Genomic DNA, 27,176 nt, shown 5'->3' with positions numbered 1-27,176 from the left:
GGAAAACAAAAGTGTAAGGTGCGCATACATCAGATGGCGCTGTTCAAATCCACTGTTGCTGCTGCGCTTATCGACCTGAAAAGTTCTGATGTCCAAAATGTGTTGCCCGAGACAATAACGCACCATTGAAGTTTGATAACGTTTTCGGTGTGATGACAAACGAAAAAATATAGGTTTAATTTTATACATTGTCATGCTTATTTATCATAGTTTTTTTTAGTATGAAAACTCACTCAACGGGTCCTATTCTAGCTACTGCAATATGACGTCATTTCAATAATGTGGAGTTGCCTCGACCCCTACCAAAAATGTAAGGTTTTTAGGATTATGAAATATCATGATTGATACCAATTCATCTTCATTTTTTTTTCATAGCAATCCAGAAATTCGAAAATGTGTTCGCCTTTCAGTGAAACAATTTTCAACCATTTTGTGGTTTATTTATGACAGCGCAGCCGGGCTGAAAGTGCGTTTTCAAAGCGTCAAATACCTTTCCAATGTGTATGCTTTCTCGATCATCATATGTTACAGTATTCTGCAGAAACATTGATTTGGGCGTATGCTCCCTCTTCTCGACAGTATATTTCGTACATGAAAAATCTCATGCTTGAAAAAACACATGCGCTCGGTACAGTGTGGAGCGAAACGAACCTAGAAAAGCACCGAATTATTATACAGTTTTGACAATACATCTTTTGGCCTCCTTGGGGCTTCTAGATTAAAATAATCGTGATTTGTGACACGAAGGTCGTTTATAAACCAGTCAAATAATAGACACCTGAATAGAACACTTACGAAAGAAGCCCTGCCAGACGTTTCCCCACCCGTAGAAAATTACCATAACAAAACACGTGCATGACGTCAGAGTGCAAACAAAACTCGCTGTCCAAGCAACCCCGAACAAATATGGCTGCCTGTCAAGTAGTTAGAGCATTCTAGTTCACATAGCCTAGTCGATTCTCTGCTATTCAAGTCGCAGCTTATTTTCACCGGAATGTAGAACCCAAACGGGATTTATTCACTTCCCTTGACTTATCATTTGAGGGAAATACTTAAAAACATCGAAGTCTTGGAACGATAAGGCGAGAATACTACATTCTACGTGACGTAAGTACATTTAGTTCTTATCGTCTTTCAATGTAAAGTGTATCGGGTCTATACCGTCTTATTGCGTGAATCGAGGATTTCAACCTTCTTCAGAAGTATTCGGATACGAAAAGATAATTTTCGTAACAAAGGCACATTTGTCGAGAAAGCATTCAAGCGAGAACATGCCACCCGGATCTAAATGTGAGACTGCAGCAGGATTCAAATCAAGTTGTGACCTTTCTCAAGGAAACAGCTCAGTGACCATGCAATTGCTCATCATGTAAACAACAAGGAACAAAATATCAACACGTCTGAGATATCAGATGCTCCTATTAAAACCCAAGATTTTTAGTGGGAGTACATTCTAATCTCCATGCACTTACTCTATACCTCGACGTGTAGAATAAAATTAAAGTTTCATCCAACTCTGAGACTGGGTTTTCATTTAAATATCAGTAAAAATACCACAAAACATTTCCCTAACTGTACTTGCCTTCTATTCATGGCTGTAGAAATAATGTTGCACAAGTTTCCAAAACGCAATCCTTTACTACTGTAATTCAACAAAGAACTGTTAGAAGCATGGCTTTAGAGGAAACACTATTTTACCACAATTTTTATGAATAAAGTTTTAATGACTATGTTTAATTGCCTTTCTGGAAGATAAAGTCATCAGATGCATGTTTGATAAAATGAAATATCAGACACCAGAAGTATTTATTGGTGTTACACATTGAATCTATATTACTCTCATAATCCTGCCTTTAGCCAACAATTTTCCGTGTGTTATTATTTCATTGTAATGCAAAATTATAAATTCCAATATTTATGCTAGAGCTTGTGCAAAATCAATCAAATAGCGTTGATCGCGATTTCGGGTTTGTTACTAAATATAGCTGCACGCGCGCGACTTTCGGACAAATATGCTGAAATTCGGACAAATTTTGTCGTTGTATGCGCGGCTGTTGTTGCAGCTTGTAGTCTCAGTCATCAATTCATACGAATAAGTGTGACGCTACATAACCATGCTAACACTCGCAGGTTTTATTTTCGTCGTTTATGCGGAAAATGCAGACAAATGTTTATTTATGTATATTAATGAGAGAGAACAGTGACGTCATTTGCGATCAGCGCTATTAATGGCACATGTTTAATATCAAAGCAGATATGGTACTGCAATCCATGAATGTATGAAATATTTAGTATGTATTTTTTTGTATTTCAAATCATGATACTGAATTTCCCAAACAGGTGACAAAATTCACACCTTCTGTCCTGCTTGATTTGATGAAGTAGGAAGTGATGGCGACTGTTGCGCCAAAACCAAAATTGAAAAAGGGAAGGGTGACTCCAAACCCACCTGCAGAAGAAGACAGGCCTAGATCTCCAGGTATGTTTATGGTCTTGACGCTGCCATTTTGTTGTCCATTTTACAGATTTATACATCTCTTCAAAATCTGCTGTCATCTTCACACATTTTTGGTAGTACGCTTAAACTAAGAAAGTCTGAAATGAAATCTTCTTTGTAGAGTGCTGTTCTGCTGCATGTGTGCGACATATTGGACATTGCTTCTTAAAACGCGAACAAATTTTGGTCGGTGTTGCCTGCGTGGCTCTTGTTGAAGATTTTGTAGTCTGAGCTATTAATATATCTTTTTTGTGGTAATGTTGGCAGTCGACTAAATAAAGTTGTATTTTCATCATTCTTGCATGCATAATTTCCAAATATGTAATCTAAATTTGCCAACAAATATTTGTTGTTGCATATTCATGAGAGAAGGATGTCATCATTTGCAAATAGCTCTATTTTAAAGGAACTCTGCATTTCTGCATAAACCGTAAATCTGGTTTATTTTCTGACGGTTTTTAAAATGTGATAATGATGTGAGCCTGGGATGTCTCAGCTAATATATGCTGAACAAATGTGGGTGACTTGATGTGAAAACAATTTATATGGAAGGTTATAACACATATGAATTTAAATGCACAACGTGAAATATGCAATCCTGTAAACTTGTATAGTTGTCTGACCATCAAATGTCAAAACATAAAGGTTGACGCCATGATGCCATTGCATTCAGAAAATCATCAGAGCACGAGTCAACCTTTAAAGAGAGACATGATGGCAATATAATAATCTGATATAATCATATTTTGTAAGTTATCCTCCGAATGAGTAAATGAATTCATATCTTATTGGTAGGTGATCTCCTGTCAATTTTTGCAATTCATCATACCCCGAACTTTGACCTCTGATATGATCAATTTCATTTGTAGAATGATAATTTGTACAGCGCTGTCAGCATCATTATCCAGGTGCTGCCAGCTAATGCAGTTCCCTTGTGTCCGTTTTTTTATATAGCTGTAAGTGTGAAAGCAGATGAAGACGAGAATAAAAAAGGTACTGCTGGAAGCTCTTCACAGAAGACAGGAAGTGTGATTTCTGTCAAAGAAGCCAGTGATAAAACCAAGCAAACTAATATGCAGGTAGGAATTCATCTTCAAATCTTGTACTTATATTTCAAATCTTTCATGGATCTGTAATTTTGTATTCAGTTGTTAGAATATTTTTGATGTTGTCAATTTTAGTTTCTGATTTAAATTGCAAGTGTATTTCTGCCTTTTTTTATTTTAAATTTTACACACACATGGCTGACATTTGACATTTTAATATGGCATTGCATCTGTCGTCTTTCAGTATAGAGAATCATTGAATGGAAGATGCGTATGCATAAAAGCTATCACATACAACATTGTCAAAAAGTGACTCAATACCCGGCTCTCTGCTAATTCTCAGCTTTGCAAAGGAAAATTCAGAAAGAAACCGCACTCTTTTTTGATAACCAGCATTTCATTGTAAAAATTTTATGCAATATATATTTATTATTTATCGCAACGTGTACTTTGTTTCACTTCTTGAAGGTGTCTCCAGAGAAAATTCTAGCTCAGCAATCAGACGAGAGGCCCAGCAGTGGAAAAAAGCCATTCAAAGCAAACACAGTAGAACCAATTGATCAGAAGATTGCCACTACTAACGGCCATGCTGAAACCCCTACAGGTATTCTGATTCTTTTCAGGTTTTTTTCCCAAACTGAAAACTTATCAGATTTCAAAATATTGTAATAAGAGGAGGATTAGGACATTCTCTGATTTAATCTGCTCTCACAAGTAGTAACCATGGATACGTAGACATGCTGCTAAAGATATAGCTATATTAAAGACATAGATAAATAGGGAAAACATAATAATAAATTGAATAGGATAGTAAAGTTTACTGCCAAGCATTGTGGATAAGACATGTTGCAGTATGAACCCAAATGTCTTGTTTTAGTTTTCTGTTTTTTTTTCCAGCTCATGCACTCTCTGAAGTAGTTAGAAAGAGAAATGTATGAAGGAATAATTTACTCAGTTATTTCCACACAGATCAGGTTTTAATGCCATATTTTGATTCCTGGGCGCCTTGTGTTGTAGAGGCATCCGTGTTCTTTTATAGGTAGGGGTCACATTGTCTTGAAACTTATTACAAATGGTGGAATATTCCTAAACATTTCTGTGAACAGTTGTGGAACAATCCCTGATATTCACATGCTACTGTTGAGACAGGAATCCAATCTACCACAGCCCAGTTATTTTTCAAGTGGGCATGTATGTGTGTTGTGTGACGTACGTGGTAGATACCGATATGTAAATTTCATGATGACACTTGACAGCGCCATATCACAGCACAGAGACAACTTCAGAGTGTGGTGTGGTTGTCCTGTGTGTGTTGTGTGACGTGGTAGATACCGATATGTAAATTTAATGGTGACACTTGACAGCACCATCACAGCACAGAGACAATTTCAAAGTCTGACATGTAGACAAGGAAATGAAAAGTCAATAGAGGTTACATCATAGTACAAGCTGACACATCAGTGATATATTGGGGTCACAGTGGAGTTAATGTATTCATTAGCATACCCTGACAAAACTTCAGAAAAATAGTCACTTTTCTCAAAAATATCTGTGCATCGATAAGTTATTAACTAAAATTGAACAATTTTTCTCAATTACATATTCATTGTTAATTTAATTTAGTTAATGGCAACCCTGATGAGTCAACAGCACCATAAAACAATTATTTACCTAATGACATATTTTGTTATCGTTGTTGGTAATTTGCTGACCAACAATTAAAATGAAATGTGAAAAATTTTTATTTTGCTATCCTGCAGTAAGTGTTGTCTATATAATTCCAAATATATTGAAGTTTCTATTTGTGTATAAATATACAAAAATTTCCCTTTGCAAGTCAAGGGAATTTCCTTTAATGTATGCACATAAAGAGCCATTAATGCAACACTCTGCTTGATTATATCTTAATTGTGTCTGCCTCGTATAATTTGCCTGTCAGACATTACTATCAGATTCCATCATTACAAATAGAATGTGATATACAAATGTGTCTGTCTGCCATGGCTTTTTGTAATAGCAAGGTATTTTTCCTCTAAATGTGTCCATAATTTATCAATGACACGGTGAATTACTCCTTATTTATCTGAGGAAGAAAGAGACATTTTAGAGTTTGGTATATATACATACATTGTTTATATTTGATACTTTTTGCTCTGTAAGAGCCTCTAGAGAACAGATTCTTGATAAACTCAAATATGTTATCTCAAAATTAAAGCATTAATCATTGCATGAAGGTTTCATCTTGTTGTGAAATCATTATTTATCTCCCAGCATGGAGCGGCAAACCAGGGGAAGGCAGCCCAAGAAGTCGTCCAAGGTCAGGAAGATCAATTCCACCGTTGCTGCAGGCCGGTGGCTCACCTAGGCTCAGCGCCAAGAATGGTAGAAATTCCCCGCAGTCCACAGTGTTCACAGGCAGTTATTCCAGCATGCATTCCATCATCACAGTGGAGGAAGCCAGGCCGGAGTCCAGGCTGGATGGAGTGGCAGGTGAAGGCGGAATGAATGCAGGTAAGACAATGGTATATGCCGGATGTCTTGTTTTTTGTGACGTGCTATGCAAAAGTGATTAATGATGTGCTGTGGATGTCCTGTGGTGTTGCATATTACATCGATCAGTTGTCTACTGTACCAGGGGTCAGGGTCAGTATTAGTCATTGCAATAAATCATAAAATATCACATATTGAAAACAAAACTACATAAAAATGTAATTAAGTTAATACAGTTTTATGAAGTTTTATAATTATCACTCCCTAGTTCTCTGATTTGAATCGTAAAAATTCTACAATATAGTTGTAATGTGACTTGCATAGTTGCGATAACATACTACAATCCCGATCTTGAAAATTATAGCGTACTTGGAGTTTAGACAGTAAAACCTGTGCTAGCATCCACATTCATACAATGGCAAACTGTTAAATGGCCACGTTGATGCAGTCCCAATTATGTAAAATAAGATTTAAGATGTATGTTTGACATAATTAACATGTTTCACCTCTTTTGATACATGCAGACACCAGGACTTTGGTGACAGCGTCAAACAGGTCTCTACTACAACAACCAGAGTTAGATGAACATGCTAATGCTTATGTGCCATATCTGTATGCAAGGGACTGTCTGGCAAAGGTGAGAGACTGTAGGGTGATTGATAAACAAAGACAGATAGATAGGGTGATTGTGATAGATAAATAAATAAATAAACAAATTGATAAAATAAAGAAATGTATGAATAAATAAATGAATGAGGGGATGGAAAAATGAGTGAATAAATAGGTAGCCAGTTTTTATGAAAGTTAAATCATTTATTCAGAGAATGACATTGCTTGACATTTCCATGGAGTGTGAAAAGAATGTCACACATTATATTGTGAGATGATAATATAATGTACTGGTTTGATGTCTGGATGCATATGACATTTGGAAAGTTGTAAAATGATTGAGTCTATAACTTGTAAGACTTGACTTTAGAAACAGAATTATGTATGTATGTGATTATTCGGAGGAAAAAAATTTGAAGATAGGTTATGAAATTCAGTTACCAGAAATTGTTGAGAGTAGAGCATTTATGATTTGAATGGGAAAATTTCACTAACATTGTGCTTCTTGAACTGTGCCAGGTAATGGATGACATGAAGCGGATGAAGATAAGTCATGTGAAAATTGTACATGAAATCAAAGACAATTATCAGCAAATAGAGGAAGAGACACAGGTATGAGAAGTATTCTTGCCAGTCTGAATTTATCAAAAATTCACAGCTAGCTGAATTTATCAAAAATTCATAGCTAGCTGAATCATAGACAGTAGAGAAATACGTTTCTCACATTCCTGGCTGCTGGGAGTGCGGGATCGAGAGTGTGGGATAAATCGATCCCACACTCTCAGAAACCGTCCCACACTCTGCAGTAAATATTACACGACCTCTGATTGGATGATAAGCAGTCTGTTTTGTTCCACGCGCAAAATGTTATCCAATGGCACGACGAGTAACGCACGGACTAGAACTACAAAGTAAGCAGGTCAAAGTACAGCGGCAGACGACAGAGTTGTCACGATTTTTGATAATATTGTACGTGTCCAATATGAATTTAACGCATTTTGTGGTCATGTGAGAAAAAGAATCTCACACACCAAGGACCTGGAATCAGATTTCTCACACTCGTTGGGGATATTTTGTCTCACACTCGCCTGCGGCTCGTGTGAGACAAAATATCCCCAACTCGTGTGAGAAATCTGATCCCAGGTCCTTGGGGTGTGAGATTCTATTATTCTTTACTGTCTTGGCTGAATTTATCAAAAAATGCATGTATACTACAAATATACTCAAATTTATGATTTGAATTACTGAATAGTGATATAAATGCTTAAATGTAGAGGACAATGGTGTTTGCCCATTGACATGTGGTTTAGCAACCGGACCTTATCTGCAAATACAACAAACTCTTTTTCTGTGTTGTATAGATGATGGTGTAAACAAATGAAGTTTACAAACTATTAATAATTCTTCAGTTTTAACATTGGCTGGGTGCATTGATTGATGTAAGTTTGATCCAGCAAAGTTTATGAATTTATACTTAGTTGTGTTGGCATAGGTACACATCTCCTATTTCATTTTAATTTTTCACACAGGTCTGTGATATCGTTTCTTGATTTGCATCAGTGTGACATATATTTTATTTCTCTTTCATCGATTCCAGGGTCAATTTAATACATTTGTGATCAGTTTGCGAGAAAACTATGCCTCCAAAGTGAAAACATTCAAACAAGTCATTGAAATTCATAGAGAGGAGTTTTCCAGACATCAGCTCTACTGGGATGAAACACTCGCTGTGAGTATCCTATGCTGATTGTAGACATGTGTTGTCACTCCTATTTTCAGGTATTTCACACCATTGAAAATATGAACCAGCTGGAGGTGCCCCAGTGAAACTTGGTGATAATCTGGAGCAAAAATTGAATTTATTTTTATAAGTTTTTGCTTTTATGATGTAACAATCATGAGAAGTCTAGATCCTCTACATATTCTGTTAATAAGTTGAGTTACACCGTTTTAATTTATGAATGAATGTTTCAGTCTGTTTATTGTTTGACATTGAATTCTATTTAGATGAAAAGGTACGTTTCACCTGGATTTACTCAAAGAAGATAATTTCCAAAGATCAAAATTCTTCAACTGAAATACTTTGACAACATGTGTCTAGTTGAAGAAATTAGTAATTTCCATATTAATGTTCAGAAGCTCTTTGCGTCACTTGGCTAATATATTTATGTTTTACTTTTTTCCCTTAAACAGAGCCTTAGTGCCAGAAATAAACAGCTACTCAAAGACAAAAAGAGGCTACTTATTATAAACAAGGTAGAAATAGACAGGTTGGAGAAAGAAAAGGTAAGATCTTGAAGATACATTGCACATTTTGAGGGTTCAGTATTCAGACGTTTTGACTTGTTTCTAGTGAAGTATCTACATGAGGGTACAATTACGGGTGTAGTACCGTTATACCTTGGTGCTGTACAACCTGATTGCTTGCCATATTCACCACAATGGTTTGGCCTAAACCCATTGTTGTCAATGGTGGTTGAAGGCCTGTTTATAGGAAATTTAGGGGTGAACAGGTGAAAAAGGTGTATATTTATCAGAAAAGGACATTCAGAGGTAGTTACATTGATTTTCAGGAAACACTTGTAACAGACTTGACTCAGAAGATTGACAAAGAACATCAGCAATACGTACTGGTGACAAAGGATCTAGAAAATGTCAAGAAACAACATGAAGAAGAACTTGAAGCAAAAGATAAGGTACGTGATCCACGCTGAGAATACAGTTGTCAATGGATCTTCCAATCAACAGGTTGTTCAAAATATTGTCATCAATTAATTGTCACAATTTCATACTGAATCATGTTTTCAATATGATTATAATGGGTCATGTTGTGGTATTCCCATAGCTACTCATAGATATGAACAATAATGAGTAAAGATAGTAAAGAGTTCAGACTATTAGATGATGAAACCTTTCTGCACTATGAATTTTAAACAGAAAATGCATTCCGAAGCTACTCTCATTTTTGCCAATAGAAATTTATTGACGTATTTGAGAACTTTTTGAACCTCAATTAATGAATGGCAGAGATATAATTTGATTTATTTTACAATAGATGCAACGCTTTGAAGAAGTAATGATGTCTTTTGGTGAAATGGGCCAGTTATTTACTAATAGATTATTATCAATTTCACTTGCCAGTTCTTATGTTAGCTTTTATTGCACTCAATCTTGTCGAGATTTTGGGAGGTAAAGCTTTGGTTTGCTAGATATGGTTGCTCTACTTCTTTCCTCCAACCTATTACCAACAAGTAGTACTTTTCATTTATAGATAAGCAAAGATGCAATAGAGAGTGAGAAGAAAGAGAATGAGAGATTGAGGGCGCTGTTGGCAGCCAAACCAGCAACTGTCACAACATTGGCAACCCAGCCAGCAACCTCTGACACCAAGACCACACAGCCAGAGGCAACAACCATTGGTGCAGTAGCTGCAACTGCTGTGGTGTCTTCCGTCATTACAAAGTCACTTGAAGAAGAAGAGAGAAAGAAATATGAATCTGAAATTCAGAATACAGAAAAGGTAAAAATAATTCATCACATATTGTATTGTATGTGAGTTGCCAAAAGTTCTGCAGGGCAAGCATCATAGCAACATTTTATTTGTTGGTAAACTTTCGTTTCTTGATGAAGACTGTGATTTTTGCCATCTGAATACAGTACGTTAGAAACACTAATTTTACTGTCTGGCATTCATACAAAGGATGTTACTAAGCTTGTAGTCAATCCCCCTTCTTTGCACGTTGGATGATCTCAACCATCATGCAAAACAATAGGGACATTCCAAACACAGGAAAAAAGCGGGTGGAAAGGGTTAACATATTGGCATATTTACCTTTCTTTTAGGAACTAGCAATAATGAAAGCCAAATACGAAGCCCTTCAGGTCCAGTTCCAGCTGGTTGCCGCTGCCGCTGCTCAGGACAAGGAGAAAACTCAAGAGACCATCGTAGTCGTGGCAACTGAGAAAGAAGAACTGAAGGAAGAGAAAGCCAAGGTGGAGAAGGAAATCAAGGAATGGGAGAATGACTTCCAGAAGAAGAAAGGCAGAGAACCAACAGAAAAAGAAAGGTAACTTTAAACTGTACTCAGAAGAAATGGAATAGCTGAGTTTAAATCAGTAGTTCAGGCATAGGAATTCAGATAAGCTGTTTACCACTTTGCAGACCTTAACAGCTATGATTACAGGGATATAGAAAATATCTAGGTATACAGAAGCAGCTGTCAGCGAAAATTTGCCGGCTGTGAAAATTATTAGTTTTAATAGTAAAAAATCAGGACATTTTGCACAAACTTAATGTGCTCACACACTACTTGTAAAAGCCTATACTTCTACTTTTGCCACCTGTAACCAAAGTTTTCTATGTCACCACTGATCGTATGAAGGTATTACTGTAACAGTATGTGATATTGAAAGCTTGTTTTGATTTTGTTCTGTTGTATGGATCAGCAGATTATTAAGAAATGAAAGAGCATTTCCACTGATAAGTAGTGTATGGTTGAAAGTAAAGAGACAGCTACTGTAACTTGTGGAAAGAATTTTTTGATAATTCATGACTTGTAAGTTGTAGAAATGAATGACACTTTTTATGATGATTTTGTAACAACAAGAACGTCTCTTGCAATGTGTGTGTGTTTCAGGACAAAATCAGTGGAGAAACTGACACAGAAATCTGAGGAGATGGAGAAGAAGATACAACAGCTGGACGTCCAGATTGAAACTCTGAACACAGTGAAAGAAGGCAAAGTACCAGAGCCTGTTGCAGTGGCTGTACCAGAACCTGTCATCAAGACTGTGGAGGTAAACATACTTTGTACATTTATGATGTCTTGTTGGTTTAAAAATCCTAGACAACTAGAAATGATCTTCTATCACTGATGTAGATAATGAGTTCAATCTGTGATTTGTGTCACTCTTTACTTTCCTGTTTGTACACATTTTAATTGTGCTCAATGAATGTTTTTTGCTGATGGACATGCTATGGTTTTTCTCCTCCGTGAATGCTACAGATGATATGAATGTACAAATTCAAATGTAAGAAGAAAGAACAAAACACAGTTGTGTAGACAAAACAACACCTAGTTGCCTCTTTCCACCGATTGATCAACTTTGTAAATTTTTGGAAAATGTGTGACAGTTTACACTATGAAAGTTATTTCATTCATTTTAGTTAGTGTTTTCTTATTTCCACATGGCTTCAAATTTGACATTCTGCAGGTATTTTTGAACAAAACACATCTGCTATGAAGCAGCAGTGTATGGTTGAAATTCAAACAGAGTAGTATGTAGTTCTGTAGTCAACACTTTCTTGCCTCTGTAAAGGTCAAAGTTCAAGACCCAGCACTGGTTGCCGCCATTGCAGTGGCAGAGCAGCAGTCGGCCGAGCAGAGACAGAAAGTTCAAGAACTTGAAGCGGCGCTGAAGGAGAAAAACAAGACCATCAAACAGCTTGAGAAGGAGAAGAAAAAACTCAACAGAACCAAGTCCAGTCAACAGATGCCTTTAAAGAATATACTAACCAGCAAAGATGAGAAAAATGTGAAGATCTTGTTGGAGGCTGTAATTAGACATGTAAGTATATGAAAACAAATTCACGTGTAACTCAATGGATTATGCACCTATCAAAGTTTTCCACCAAGGGGGAATGTGTGTCTAAGAGGGAAATTTTACTTTTTTCCAAGTCATTTCAAATTCCCCACAATAGGCTACAAAAATATGTTAAAAACCAAGGCTAGGAGAAAATAGAGGCTCCATGTAGATAATTTAGGACTTGACATCAATCAAAATTATTGACACTGTGTGACACTGTGAGTGACTTTGATTGTAAGTTTTCATTTGATCAAGGTGATGAAATCAATGCCTACCAGCACTAATGATGTACAGACCCTCACTATCGCTCGCTCTTTGAAAGTGCGGGCCCTCACTTCAAGCCCTCACATTCGCTCGCACTTCAACTGGGAGAGCCCTCACTTTGGCCCTGCACTTGCCAATTTCCGGTACCTTTACATACCTGCTGTGTATCTTGGCGATCAAATTCCTGCGTCCCAGGATACAATTTGCAATCAATTTCTCCTGTGTAAAATTTATTCTTATGACACAAAAGATCAGTTTGAATACCTTAAAATCCAATGCACTTTATTTCATTTGTGTATTAAATTTTATGTGATGTAATGATTCCAGGTCCACAGTATCCATGGTGAAGTCAAAAAAGCATCTGATAAGACATCAACACGACTCAAGGAAAACGAGGGCCAGAAAAAGGGTTTTGTAGATACCAGAGATAAACTGAAAGAAGACATTGAGAAATGGGTTGAAAAGTTCACTGAAGACAATGGCAGAGAACCCGCTGAAGAAGATAGGTGATTATCTTCTGAAAAATTATCTGAGCAAACCTGCCCTTGTTAAGTGAAGTTTCAACCATTGCCTTTTACCACAATGATTTGACCCAATCCCATTGTTATCAATGGTGATTATGGAACTGTTTAAAGGAATTCAGGGTGAACAGGGCTAACACTTTCTGACCCACAAAGTGTGTAATTTTATCTGATTGCTCATCATAATAACACTTTTTAGTTTAGTATTCACGTAGAGGTAGAGAAAAACAGCTGTCAAATTCTCAGACAACTCCAATTTGCCTGTCTACTAAAAGGGTTCTCACGACATCTCCATAATATTCGTACATCAAAACAAGCATGGTAGCCACTGCACTGAATACAGAAACATATCCATCACAAAAATAATACAGTGTAAGGGATGAAACATTTGTACATAACTATAATAAGTTAAATTCTGTATATTCGTTATTATTTTCTCGAATATGATAATTTAACTACAAGTCATCCTTTTTGCAGAGATTCAACGGTTCAGAATCTGTACTCAAGGTTGGAGAAATACAACAACAAGTGCCTGACAAATGAAACTGACATTGTGGCATTGACAATGATGAAGACAGGCGAGATACCGGAGGAATTCGGCGTCTTGGCAGCGGCCACTGTCACCGCTCCAGGTTTGTACAGTTTTTAGCAATCTTTGTTTCAAAGGTCTCTTTTGCAAAAGTACAAATCACAAATAGCCCGTTGGTTTTTGTCATACCATTATTTCTCTCAGATTATTTCCACCTGAAGTAATGAATACACTTGATCTAACAGGGGTTGCAGCAAGTGCCAGTGCTGAAGAAATCCAAGAACTGGAAGAAAAGATTAAGATCCTGATGGAGGAGAATGAATCGTTGAACAACAAGAACTCAGAACTTGAAGACAAGAATGGTGACTTGGAAGACAAGATTGAGGAACTTCAGGAGCAACTCAAGGAGTTGGAAGTCCAGATTGCTGCTGGTGTTGGTGTTGGTGCTGCTGCTGGGGCTGGAGTGGCTGTAGGTGTTGCAGCCGGTGGTGCAGTCACACCAGCCGCTGCTGCTGTTGCTGCTGCTGCAGTCACTGCAGATCTGGATGAAGATGTTGAGGTAAGACTGCCCACAAAGCAAAGCCTAGTGTCAATACTTGATACCCCTATATCCCCTCAATTTGGATCTGTCCTTGCCACTTAAAATAAAGAATTGGATGCTATAAGTCTAGTTGATAGCTTCAACTGTTGAGATCAATAGACTGTTTTTGGAAGGGTTAGTCTTCTGTCTCCAAATTTTGACTTATATCTCACTCTCTAAGAGCAAAATTTCTGATAGATGTAAAATTTTAGTCAGTGTGAGAATTTTCTATTACTTTTATTTCTCAATGTGTAGCACCAGCTTCACAATGCTAAACAGATAGGGCTGTGCTAAATTATGACATAGCAGGAACTGGAGACAACTGGACCCCATTACAAAAAAGTCAACATAATTCTTTTGTTTGGTTACTTTGATAAAACTATTGAGGGCGCTAAAGAAAACCTTGACCTTAAGCAGTAATGACTTTGAAGGACTAGCCAAAGCAAAGAAGTACACAGAACCAACGATTGGCTTGTTGTAGAATGTGAATGTGTTTCAGACTTCACATGCAGCATCCCGAAGTTGTGCCTCTTAATTCAGAAACTCTAACAGGCATGATATTTTTTTGTGTGTTTGCAATGAAGGAACTCGGAGAGCAGCTGACAGCTCTACAGAAACAAGTGGATGATGCCGAGGCACGCTTACGTGAAGAGAAGCTGGCTCACAACAAGACCAAGGAAGAACTAGAAGAACTCAAACTGGAATTAGAAAGACTAAAAGGAGATGTGTCTGGTCAATCTGATGAATTGGAGGCCAAGTTGAAGGCGAAACAGAAACTACTTGAAGACGAAATCAAAGCAAAAGATAAGGTCTGTGTATGGACATTGTTTAGATCAAATGAGAACTTGCAGTAAGAAAGTCTGTGTTGCCTGTTGTTGGAATTGACAAATATTTGCTGTATTCTGTAATTTAACGTCACTTCTTATTGTTGACATTCTCTGCAGGACTTGAGTGAAGCCAAACAGAAGATTGATGAACTGGAGAAGGAAAAATTACAGAATGTACCGGTAGACAGTGCCAAGGAGATCAGGAAACTGCAGGAAAAATTGGTATGATGTTAATTACTGTCGTATGAGAGTTTGATTGATTTAGGAGCAGAGTTCAAAGGTTATGGCATGGATAGTGATAAGCAGTGAAACCACGGAGTGATAGATGTGGACGGGTCTTTGAAAGATGAAGGCAAACCCAAGGCAGTGACTAGAATATCGACTTTGAAAGTCAGCGGCATATGGCATGATTTAGTTCAGTCGTTAACAGTAGAATGCTATATGCACCTTTCATTTCATCAAAAGAATGATTTTCTTTACTAGTTATTTTCTTCTTTTTTCCTTATTTCTTTGTTTATATATTTATTTACCTACTTTGTCAATGGTTTTCAGTTACTAGAATACAATTTCAAGCTCAGATCTTCAGACTTTAAACCGTGCAATGTGTTTTTGTCTCTGTAGAAAAAAGTGGAGGCAGAGAAACAAACCAGTGACAAAGCAGTGCGCACCAAGACAGCTGAGTTGGAGGAAATCAAACCAAAAGTCACCAATCTCAGTCAGTCATTGGCTAAAGAAAGAGAAATCAATAGAGGTCACCAGGTAGGTGGCTCAATACTTCTCTGTCTTTGTAGATTTGAACTTGACAGATGTTGAAGGGGAAACTTTCACTCTGAGGAAATTACATGTACCTGCCATATTTGTTCACTGTCAACAACATTATCAACATTTCCCAATAACGCTACATTAGGTATACATTATTTGTGCTAGAAAGACAAGTTGCTTTCAGTAAAATCTTTTAAAAATCTAATCCCTTTGAGTTTACAGTCACATCTGTCCAAGAAAACAACCTCTTTAAAGTTGACAAGCACAGATGTAACTGTGATGATCCATTATTAAGATGCTATTATATGTCTTTTCACTGAATCTAATCATGAGTACAATAATCAGTAACAAAGAGATGATGGCTGCTGTCAAAATTTTCTGAAATTTATCACCAAAAATATCTTATCAGTTTCCTATAGTCTGTTAACTGATTCAACTCAAAGTGCTATCATTTTCTTCATCGTGACTCCTATAATAGCCAAGACCATTCATGATGCTGTCCAATAAGATCGTCCCATGAAAACACTGTTGTAATGTAACATGGTGTTTTGATTATTGAATGATACTTGCTATCAAGTGTTAAACTTTGATATTCTAACTGTTATATCTGCATCTACCACCAGCACCAAGTTTAGGAATTTCAGTGATCTTCACATTTTCTATAACATCTTGATTTCTTGTTTGACATGACCAACTGTATGAGATATTCACTTAATTTACTCAATTCAAAGTGGAATACAGATGTTTTTGAACCTTGTCAATGATTCCCCTTTTTTCACCCATTGCAGGACAAACTGAAGCAGAAGATGGCTGAGAAGGACCGAGAGATGAAAGAACACGCCTGGCAGATTGACAAGAAAGCCACGGAGAGAGCTGATGAAGAGAAGAAAAGAACCAAAGCCCTGGAGAAAAAAATCAAAGAACTTCAGCTGGCCGTGGCAGCTGGTGGTGGTGCCGCTGCTGCTGGCAAGGTGAGGCCATTTTTGTTGGCATGGTTACAGTTACCATAGCAGCAGGTTGTTGTAACTTTTGCTGGCTTCATATTGTAGGATTTATTTCATGCTATCAGGTCAAAATTTGTGTCTTAAGCCACAAAAGTATATCGGATGAATATACTAGTATGTGGGATTTTTATCACAAAAAACATCTGTTATAATGTATGCAGTTTCATGAAAGTGTATATAAATTTCATTTCCCAGCTTTTCCAATGTTTGGAAGTGGATAAATTTATTATTCAGGGAACAGATACATTTAAATAACTTAAAAAAAACAAAACTGAAATCAATCTTATGGAAATTTTAGGTTTAAAAATATTTTTTGTGTGGTATATCACTGGACTTTGTTTCCTTGCAAATACAGGGTGGGGCTGATGATGCCAAGGTGAAGAAACTACAAGAACAGATGGCTACCATGAAGAAACAAATCAAAGAAGACCAAGAGAAGATTAAACAGTTTGAAAGAGATGCCAAGGAGGCTAGAGTTGCTGCTGCACAAGATGTAAGTCATTCTTCAATGCAGATGTTACTGTGCACCATTTGATAGTGCAAACAGCAAAGTGTCTGACCCTTATTTATTTGGAGGTCATCCAGGATATTCCTTTAACAATTTAGAGTTTTTCTTGACAAAAAATAAGCATACAGGTATTTCTGATACTATTCGTTGATTTGAACATTTGGACTATCAGTATTACACAGCTCAGGGTATATGTCTGTTGGCTTCATGAAATTTCTCAGAATTCTGTAAGAAGTAATTTGTGTTGGGTTGAATATTGTACCAGACACAGTGCTGTTGTATGTACACAAATCATTGGCATGGACAGGCAACAGATCTTATTTCTATCCATGATGCAAATATTCATTCCATCTAAATGTTCCATAGCACACAGCATAGTCTTATTGTAATGGTCATATTATGATTAACCCTTTCAGTCCTGACTTTCTGGTAACTTACCAGAGCTACCTCTAAATATATGTAGGGGATAGGCCTGAAAGGTGTAAGCCTTTCACCCAGACATTGGTACATTCCAATGTTTTTCAATAGAATGGAATGACCTATAAATATACCTAGGGGTAAATGGGTTAAAAAGTAGGACATTTGTTAGCTTTTTACACAACTATTAACTTAAATAATGTATTTGCAACGTAGATGATCACCCAACAGCACATAATTACACTAGCTATTATAGAAGTAACTCTCTACTTTCTCTGAGACTTGTGTCATCACAACTCCAATGTCTTTTTTGCAATTTGTCCTGTCATTGCAGAAAAGTGGCAAGAAAGCTGACAAACAAATCAAGGAGCTGGACAAGAAACTGGAGATGGAGAAGAAGAAGTTTGAAAGAGAACAGAAAAAGGCAACTGAGTTAGAGGAAGAACTCAACACAACAAAGAAGGTAGAGATAAAATATTTCAGAAGAAAAAATAGTGAATACTTTCCTTTGCGAGTTGAATATTGTTAAACACCTGACTTTGCCAAAGACTTCTGTAAAATATTACGAATAAATAGTCAAAAGAATGGAATTTTGTTGGATGAAACTTTGGTATTTTTCAAAAGTGTACACTGTGGTTACACTTCTGATAAGGAGTTGATGTTGTGTGAAATCACACAGACCCTATTGCAACATTGAATTTGAACTAGCTGCAAGGTATTTTTGTATTTGCTTTATATTTTTAACAAAACTCAGTATTGTAGATGTTAACTGTAACCTCTTTTAATGTATTCAGTAATTTTGTGGCATTTGTTGATTCTCTTTAAAATGTGATTATTCAGTGCATGTTTTGCAAAGTATTTTGTAGTTTGGTGGCAGGTACAATCTTTTTCTGAACTTCCATTTTTTCCCTAACCTTTCCAGGACCTCTCAGCATCACAGGAAGAGAATAAAAAACTGGGCGCTGAGTTAGCTGCACTTGGTGTGGCTGCCAAGGAAGGCATTGCAGCCGCTCAGAAAGTGACATCCTTGGAAAGTGAAGTGAAGAAACTGAACGCAGAGAACAAAACCCTGACAGATAACTGGAACAGTGAGAGAGTAAGTACTGACTGTGTTACTGGTAATACCATTGTGGTGCAAGCATGTATTGGCTACTATGTGCATGTTTTAAAATAATTTAGTTGATTGGACAGTCAAACTTTGACGTCTTTAGAAGGAAATGGTATGCAAAGATTAAAGCTAGCCGTCACCAGCAAACTTTTGTTCAACTCAGTCATACTGGTATGAGTGATTTCTATCCAACAGAGTGTGAGGAAAGAAAGAGAAATTATAGTTCCTACCATCCTGATCAAAACTTTCAACTTTTTACTAGTTCAAGTACATCTTTTATGTATGGATGCACATGTTAGCATGTCAACAGGTTTCAATTTTTGTGTATTCTGTTATTCCGCAGGTTCTGAGGAAGAAGTACTACAACATGGTTGAAGATATGAAGGGTAAAATACGAGTATACTGCCGTGCAAGACCAATGAGCAAATCTGAAACGGATAGGGTAAGTCATAACGTTGATCAGGACAATACCACATATTGTATCATGAATATATATTGCCAAGCTGTACAGGGATTCAAATTCATATTACATGTCTTGAGAGTTTGAGCTGATACTTTTTGTGTGGAAACATGTAAATTACCCAGACATACTGTGTTACCAAATGCAAATTGTGAGGACTGCCATTGTAATTACTGATGTTCAGATTGCCATAGTAACCAGTGTATCTTATTTCCAGGGTAACGTCTCGGTGATCAAGTCTCCCGACGAGTACACAATTGAAGTGTCGAGCAACCGTGGTCTCAAGGAATTCCAGTATGATCAAGTGTTCACAGAAAGTTCCACCCAAGAAAAGATCTTTGAAGATACCAATGTGAGTATAGCATCATATCCCAAACCTTCACCTACCTTTCTTCTCCAGATAATGCAATCTTCCTCCCAGGAGGATGAAGTTCAGGCTTTAGGTAGAATACACCTCAGGGACAGATAATAAGTATCTCAAACATTTACGGTACTTTGCTTAGCTATTACATGTGGTGCTCATTGTGAAGCCCTTGGAATGACTAATAATTTCACCAGCTTATTTTTGTGAAAATCTAAAATTTAATTTTTCCCCTAGAGAGGACACAGGGATGGTGGTCATTTTGAATTTCAAGTGTCAATAAATAGGCCACTGAAGGTTAAAAAGTCACAATATTTATCAATTTTATCGATGATTTAATGGAGTGCTGCAGGCCGCTGATTATAGCAATACTGTATAAATGGGATAATATTTGAAACCTTTGTAACAGAATTTCTATACATGATTAATGTTTTATGTTGCAATGTCACAAGGGGAAAATAAAAATCAAGAAAAAATGCAATTGAAAACAATTGTTCAGCAGATCCGTAACATGATCCTATCAGTAATAATGGATCTGAATCCTCTAATGATTATTGAGATGAAAGCTGGACTTTCTATCTCGTCACTTAAAAGTAACCATGGTGATTTTGCATTCTACAGAACTTGATACAGTCAGCTGTTGATGGATACAATGTGTGTATATTTGCGTACGGTCAGACTGGATCCGGTAAAACCTTTACCATGATTGGAGACAAAGACCAGAACTTCCCCGGTATTGCTCCCAGGGCTTTCAACAGATATATTCTCTGGTTGAGGAAAATAAGTAAGTGAATTTACCTTCAAGGTAGAATGCATCTCTGTGACAGTTCTTTTTGTGTACTTTCCAAATTTTTACATCACATTTCTGAACTGGTTTGTAGTAAATGAAGTTTGCACTATCTTGCTCTTGTGAAATTGAAAATGTAGTTTTCCCTATGGAGGTGACTTAGGATATAGCAGGTATGGTATCAACAATTTTAGGTAATTTCTTTCTCTTTGATATCCTAAAATTTACTTGTTAGGTATGAAACAGATTGTTATAAAGTTTTCTTTAGGAAAGTTTGAACAAAAGTTTAAAACTCTCTGTTTCCAGGCTTTATCAAACTGAGTGAGTTCAGAAATATGACATTTGTCGATTAATCTCAAAAATTTTAATTACTCTACTTGTATTTAATTATTTAAGTTCATTTATTCCCTTTACAGATTTATTGATTTATTGATTTATTTATGTTTATTTCACAGGAAGAAATTTACATTCAAGATATCAAGTTACATGCTGGAGTTGTACAATGATAAATTGATAGATTTGTATAATCCAAATCAGGCAGATGTAAGTTTATCATGCCTAGATTTACAGTCTTTGAGTTCTGAAAGCTGTTGGTGTTTTTTAAACTTCAAAATTTTCAAAACACTGGAAACATCTTCCATAAAAATTTACGTGTATGTTAATGATTGTGGACACAAGCCTAGGATATAAACTATTGTCGGATTTTCCTAGGGGGCCTCTTGGCGTATATTCTGTTCCTGTAACCGTAACAGCTCCCTAGGCTATCAGTGATTAACTGGAAACACTCTCAACCAATCACCATTCATTATTATTACTGCCTTTCATTTAGGATAGACTATGTACTTATCAGAGTCATTTTAAATCTTAAATTTTGTCCTGAAAGAATGTACAGCAACGTATAGTGGGTGAAAAATTTACAGTTCAGCTTAGCAAAGATGTAAAGTTGTAGTTTTCAAGTCTGGTGGCAGAGAAAGGGCAGAGGTCAAAGTTCATGTGTATATGTAGGCCTCTCCTCCAGCATCAGGTGATCATCAAAAGGAGTATCGGGGGAGTATCCCCATCTTTCTGTCAATAGATTTCATTGTCTGTCTTGAAAACAATGAAGTCAGAGGGCAATTTTAGGATTTTAATGGATAAAATTTTTTTCTACTCTCTGTAGGGTAAGCTAGATATCAAGAAAGACAAAAAGGGAATGGTTGTAATCAATGGAGCTGTTGTACAAGCTGCTGGCAATGCCAAGGAATTGTTTGGACTCTTTGAAGAAGGTTCCAGAAACAGACATATTGCGTCAACAAGTAAGGCCTATTTTGTAAATTTAGCATAATTCCGGTCAGTTTAGGAGTGAAATTGAATCTTAAAAATTGAATTATCTCTGAAAGCCTGGTTTAATAATACTTAGTTTACTGCAACTGTTTACTGTAACAAATCAGAATATTTTGACTTTTACCTCTGTTACCCCTATTTCGCTGTGTATAGGTCCACTCATCCATTGCAAACAATGGGAATGTACCAAAGTTGGGTGGTGAAAGGGGTTTTAGGAACAACCAACCTAGAATCATTAATATGAATTGAAAGAAACAGACGTGAAGTGTGATAATCACCAGAACTAATCAATGTACAGTATTTGTATAAGATTGTTATGTTTCTCACCGCATTATAGTACTAGGCTAGCTGTAATCCACTTTTGTCAATGTTGGTGTTCATTGTTCAAAAAGTGACTTTCATTTTCCCCAATCTACCCCAACTCCACTGTTGACAGAAATGAACGCTGAGAGTTCAAGGTCACATTTAATCATCGGTATTGTCATCGAGAGCACCAACGTGACCACTGGCACGGTTACCAGCGGAAAACTCAGCCTGGTTGATTTGGCGGGAAGTGAACGTGCTTCAAAGACAGAAGCCTCAGCTGAACAACTCAAGGTATGACAACCAAGTCTATAGAGGGCGCACTCACAGCAGCTTTGATGTAGTTTGCTGTTTGAATGAGATTGCATGTTGTTGTCAGTACTGAGCAGTGTTTTTTGAGATTTAGGAATATGTTTCATCTCAGTCGGTAATATTCAAAGTTGGTAAAATGGTCAACGTGTGATTCTGGGATAAATTATTTTGCTTTTTAGAGTGTATCACTGGAAAGCTATCTTCAACTTTACAGTAAAGTTGACATTGTGACTCAGTGTTTGGCCAAATAAAAAAAATTGTATGTTTACTGTAACCTAACCTACCAATTTAAGTCAAGTGTGCCCAGTGAGTGATCCAGGAATATTTGCATGTGGGATCAGAGTAACGATGAAGTATTGACTGAGTTCTCTTTCAGTCAATGGTATCTGTTCAGCATTTATGTTACTATTGATCTTTATCTATTCCTACAGGAAGCGCAGTCCATCAACAAGTCACTCAGTGCACTGGGTGATGTCATTTCAGCTCTGTCAAGTGGCCAGTCTTTCATCCCTTACCGTAACAACAAACTGACAATGTTGATGCAAGATTCCCTCGGAGGAAACGCAAAGACTCTCATGTTTGTCAACGTCTCACCAGCTGATTACAATGCAGATGAGACCGTCATTTCCCTCACGTAAGTTTTCGTTTGATTTCCTTATTTAATTATTGCGTACACAAATGACCTTCCCACAAAAACGATGTCACTTTTACCGGTATATGTGCAACCAGATTGCTACTGCTATCCAGAGCCATCTGAAGAAACAGCGCCCTCTTGAGAGAGATTTGATAAATACTATCTTTTTTCCCATCGATTCTCCAGATATGCTTCCAGAGTGAAGTTAATCACAAATGATGCAGCCAAGAATGCTGATAACAAGGAGATTGCAAGATTGAAGGAGGTAAGTCTGTACTCTGTGTTCAGTAAGAGAATAAATAAAAATAGTCACAGATTTGCCTGATTCCTGGTTCATTGAATAAGTGAAATCTATTGCGATGGCCTTTACATTCTGATCGAATCATACCCATGGTAGAGAGCAGGTCTTCCTATATGCTTCCTTGGTGCATTTTGTATGAATTCAAGATCGTCATCAGACAAAAAGCTGACAAAAGTAAACTGTAAAAATTCAAACAATGATTACAAAATTTAACAACAAAGTTTATTTGTTATCAGGCCAGGGTTTGGAAGTATTACAAATCAACTTTTCTGTCTTGCCAAAAGAGGCACAGCTGGTTTCCATATATTCCTTTGAAGTATTCTATATACACATTTTCCAAAATAAATTTCCTTTGTACAGTTTACCCAAAATACAGAACTAGTGACACTGAGAGAGAGAGTTTCAAAGTTTAGGAAACCATTAGGTGAACTTCAGTCTTGTAGATGCATAGGAGATGTGAGTGACTTTCAGGTTCATGGTCATGATGTCAACTTGGGAATTGCAATTACTGCGCATGTCAGTTGATTTTGTAAATCTCACCGATGCCAGTCTGTCACAACTTTCATCAACTCCTTTTTTCGCATCATGGCTGTCCCTGTATTTTAGGAAGGTATTTTATCATGCACTGTGCTCATCACAATTTTTTCTGTCTTTCAGGTCATTTCAAAACTCAAGAAGGGCGAATCTGTGGATGAAGATGCAGACTAGACATGTATAAGTCCCTAAAGAGGAGTACATAGGTCAATGTTCCTTCCCCAGAATAATGGCTTGGACCACTCTATTATTTGAAACTTTTTATTGCAATCATGAATATTGAATTTTTTGCCTGTAGTGGTCATGTGGTGGTCACATGATGGTCACATGTTGATGGTGTGCTACTTGTATATACTTCTGAGTTAAAATAATATTGCTATTGCCTCAAGCCTTGGTGCAATTACAAAACTATTTATAGCTTGAAAAAATGTCCATCCTGACCGACTGGAATTTATTTGTGCAACTCTTAATTAATTTTAAAATACAAAAGTAAAATTTATCCTTACATCTTTTTAATAAATAGCAAAATTTTTTTCTCATGTCATTAAATTTTTATCCGTCCCTCGGTGAAAGAGACCAAACCTAGAGTAGTGCAAATTATGTTGATCATCTTGCAAATTTACTTTTGAAAGCAGTTATTTGATATTAAAGAATTTTTATATTATCTTTACTATTTTGAAATTATTATTTGTCAATCATGTGTATGTAAGGAGAGTGTAAACCCAACAGATTGTTGCAATCCATTGCTATCAATACGCAGCATTTGTGTTTTTTTCTTGTAATGCTAATGTATGAATGTAGGGATCTAACAAGTTTTGAAATTCAATGGAGTACTAGATGGCTGTTTAGTTTACTGTAATCATGGTACAGAGTAGTGTAGAATCTGTGGTAAGCGTCTTCCAAGTAAACTTCAATAACTGCTTCCATGTTTGATCACAACCATTCCAATTTTATTTTCCAAACCCTCAGAATTTGTTTGCAATTCCAGTCAATCATTCCTATTGCTGAGTCTGTGTTTGATTTGAATATTGAAATTTTAAAGAGTTTTTGTATGATTGTAAAAAGATCCTTTATTTCACAAGGGACATTAGCTGTGACATTTTAATTTTTTATACAGTAATTTAATACAATGCTTCAAGAAATATAACCTGCTTGACTTTCTAAGGCACTGTGAACAGACAGCAGGATTGCTTTCATGATCTATTATGACATACTCTGTGTTCATAACTTGCATTTTTATCAGTGTATACTATTATTATCCACATATAAATGTACTTTCAAATTAATATTAATTACAGATAACATTAATATTCTAGTCCCCTTCACAGTGCTTTAGAAATTGAAGAAAGATACTGGTGCACCAAGTTTGTCACAAACTATTAAAACATGAATTCTAAATGTTACAGCCATTGTCCTCAGATGCAATTGTAAATAGTGTATATTAACCAAGATGAATTTTTATTAACAAGAATAATTGTTATCGCAATCACGGCATAACCTGAATTGAATTGTGAGTATTTTCCACTTTGCAATGAAAATCATGATAAAATGGGTTTAGTACCAATAGTGATAAAATTCTATAGATGGCTGTGTATTTGCTTGCAACATGAACTGTAAGTGAAGAAAACTGTAAAATATGTAAAGTATATTTGACAGGTTGCTTATCATGATGAAAAAATGTTTGTCAACTGTTTTCTTTCTAGACTAGACTTACATGCTTGATTGTAGTCCTTTCATCTCTCAGCCAGTATGGTTCCCATTGGATGAGCAGCAAGATCACATGTCCAGTTTTGTCCAATCAGAACAGTCAACTTTGCTTTGTCGCACAATAAACTGCCATGCTGCCTTTCAGGCCCAGGGTGAACTGTCAGAAAGTTATACCCAAGGGGCCATTGGGAATAAATAACTTATCAGTGTTTTTATAACATTTTCATAAAGTTGACTATTACAATATGAATACAATGTAAAAAACTGAAACACACAAGAAAGAGCACATCAGCACTTAAAATTGACATTATCTGCAAAATGAGTGTATTGGATAATTTTTTCTCAGAATCAACAAAATTGGAATCACAAACTATTTCTGCTCTTTATGTCTCACCTGTGATAATATAGATTTTAGTGTTTTTTTAATTTCATTTGGAAAGGTACTTACCAGATATTTTTAGTGAGGTAGTGAAACAGTATGTGACATTTACAGGGTGGTCTGGCTAGCAGACAAACTGAGAAACCCCAAAGTTTTCCATTTTTTTATGCAATCTCTAAATCTATTAACGTGTACAAAATTTGTACATAATGAAAGAGAAAATAAAGTATTCTATCGAAACATGAAGAATTTATTTGTCGATTTTTATCGTGTGATGTGATTGTATGAGCTGTTGTGAATTAGTGGGTCTTCCAAGAGCTATATGTTGCTCTTCTTGGAAATTTGTGGATTTTATAAAACTTGACAGATGATGTTCAGCATTAAAGCCTGACGATGATATGATCAACTTCCACTTTTAGACAGATCAGATAACGGAAACAATGTTATGCACTAAGAGCAGCTCTCTCAAACCACAAACCTTAATATTTGAATGTGGTGATCCTACACTGGCATGGTTGCATTCATGAATCGACATGTGTTTGTCTTGTGAACGTATTAGTTCCTTGCAAGATATGTTCTTTAAAACACTTGTGTGTATCTTGCATTCTTCACTTCCAGTAACCAGGTACCTGGTGTTATTTGATAAGTGAGTATAATCTGTTTGTCTCTCAATGAGTGCAATGACTGACATAACAATGGGAAGTCGGGAGGCTGTATTGAACTTGAAATGACCAGAAAGCAAATATAATATTTACTGGCTCACATCTGCTCTTACCAATTAAATGCCTCGAAGCACCATGAATAATACAAATGGTTTTATCGTATATTGCCTACCTAATAATTCACTCTAGCTATTATTACCATATCTCTGACTAAATCAATGTTGACCTTCATGATCTTTGTATACCGGTATACAGTACAGTGCAAGATGCCAGGCGGATGAATATTCCATATCAATAATAGATCTTGAGCATAAAATTTTAATACTAAAACAATGTCATTAACCTTTGAGCGCCAAAGTCAATTTTTGTCGCCTTTATAAAAAGTACCCCAGGCAAATTTTTTCAGATTTTTGCCGAAATTTTAATGAAAAACTGTAGTCAATGAAATGTGAAACCTGTTTGGTCCAAAATTATCAAAAAAATTACTGAAAAATTCATAAAAACTGATTAAATGTTGCACTAAAATTTGGTGGGAAAAATTACAGCACTGAAAGGGTTAACATGATTGGCTCAAATAAATACTAATCTACCTTGCATCCTGTACTATTAAATTGCTCTTGTAATGAAATAGGATGAAAGTTTGCCTTCTGTGAAGATATGGCATA

General features: G+C 36.3%; 1 protein-coding gene across 1 annotated transcript; it reads left to right on the top strand.

Annotated features, from left to right (window-relative positions):
• The first annotated feature begins 863 nt into the window (after window positions 1–863).
• Window positions 864–26,098, top strand: LOC139121186 (uncharacterized). Its single transcript, XM_070685874.1, is given in 34 exon segments — window positions 864–1,107; window positions 2,341–2,479; window positions 3,452–3,576; window positions 4,012–4,147; window positions 5,815–6,054; window positions 6,558–6,670; window positions 7,162–7,254; window positions 8,240–8,371; window positions 8,836–8,928; window positions 9,216–9,338; window positions 9,914–10,162; window positions 10,486–10,709; window positions 11,280–11,439; window positions 11,962–12,210; window positions 12,820–12,998; window positions 13,491–13,645; window positions 13,788–14,101; window positions 14,707–14,931; window positions 15,067–15,171; window positions 15,571–15,708; window positions 16,500–16,682; window positions 17,071–17,208; window positions 17,975–18,103; window positions 18,563–18,736; window positions 19,092–19,190; window positions 19,426–19,560; window positions 20,191–20,314; window positions 20,317–20,353; window positions 20,812–20,899; window positions 21,516–21,651; window positions 22,116–22,276; window positions 22,726–22,928; window positions 23,115–23,193; window positions 23,887–26,098. Coding segments are annotated over 33 exon segments (4,878 nt in total). The 5' UTR covers window positions 864–1,107; window positions 2,341–2,391; the 3' UTR covers window positions 23,938–26,098.
• The last annotated feature ends 1,078 nt before the right edge of the window (window positions 26,099–27,176 follow it).

Source organism: Ptychodera flava, chromosome 21, assembly GCF_041260155.1.
Source record: "Ptychodera flava strain L36383 chromosome 21, AS_Pfla_20210202, whole genome shotgun sequence".
Taxonomy (NCBI): Eukaryota; Metazoa; Hemichordata; class Enteropneusta; family Ptychoderidae; genus Ptychodera; species Ptychodera flava.
Note: the sequence above shows the minus strand (reverse complement) of the source record. Positions and strands in the feature narration are given on the sequence as shown.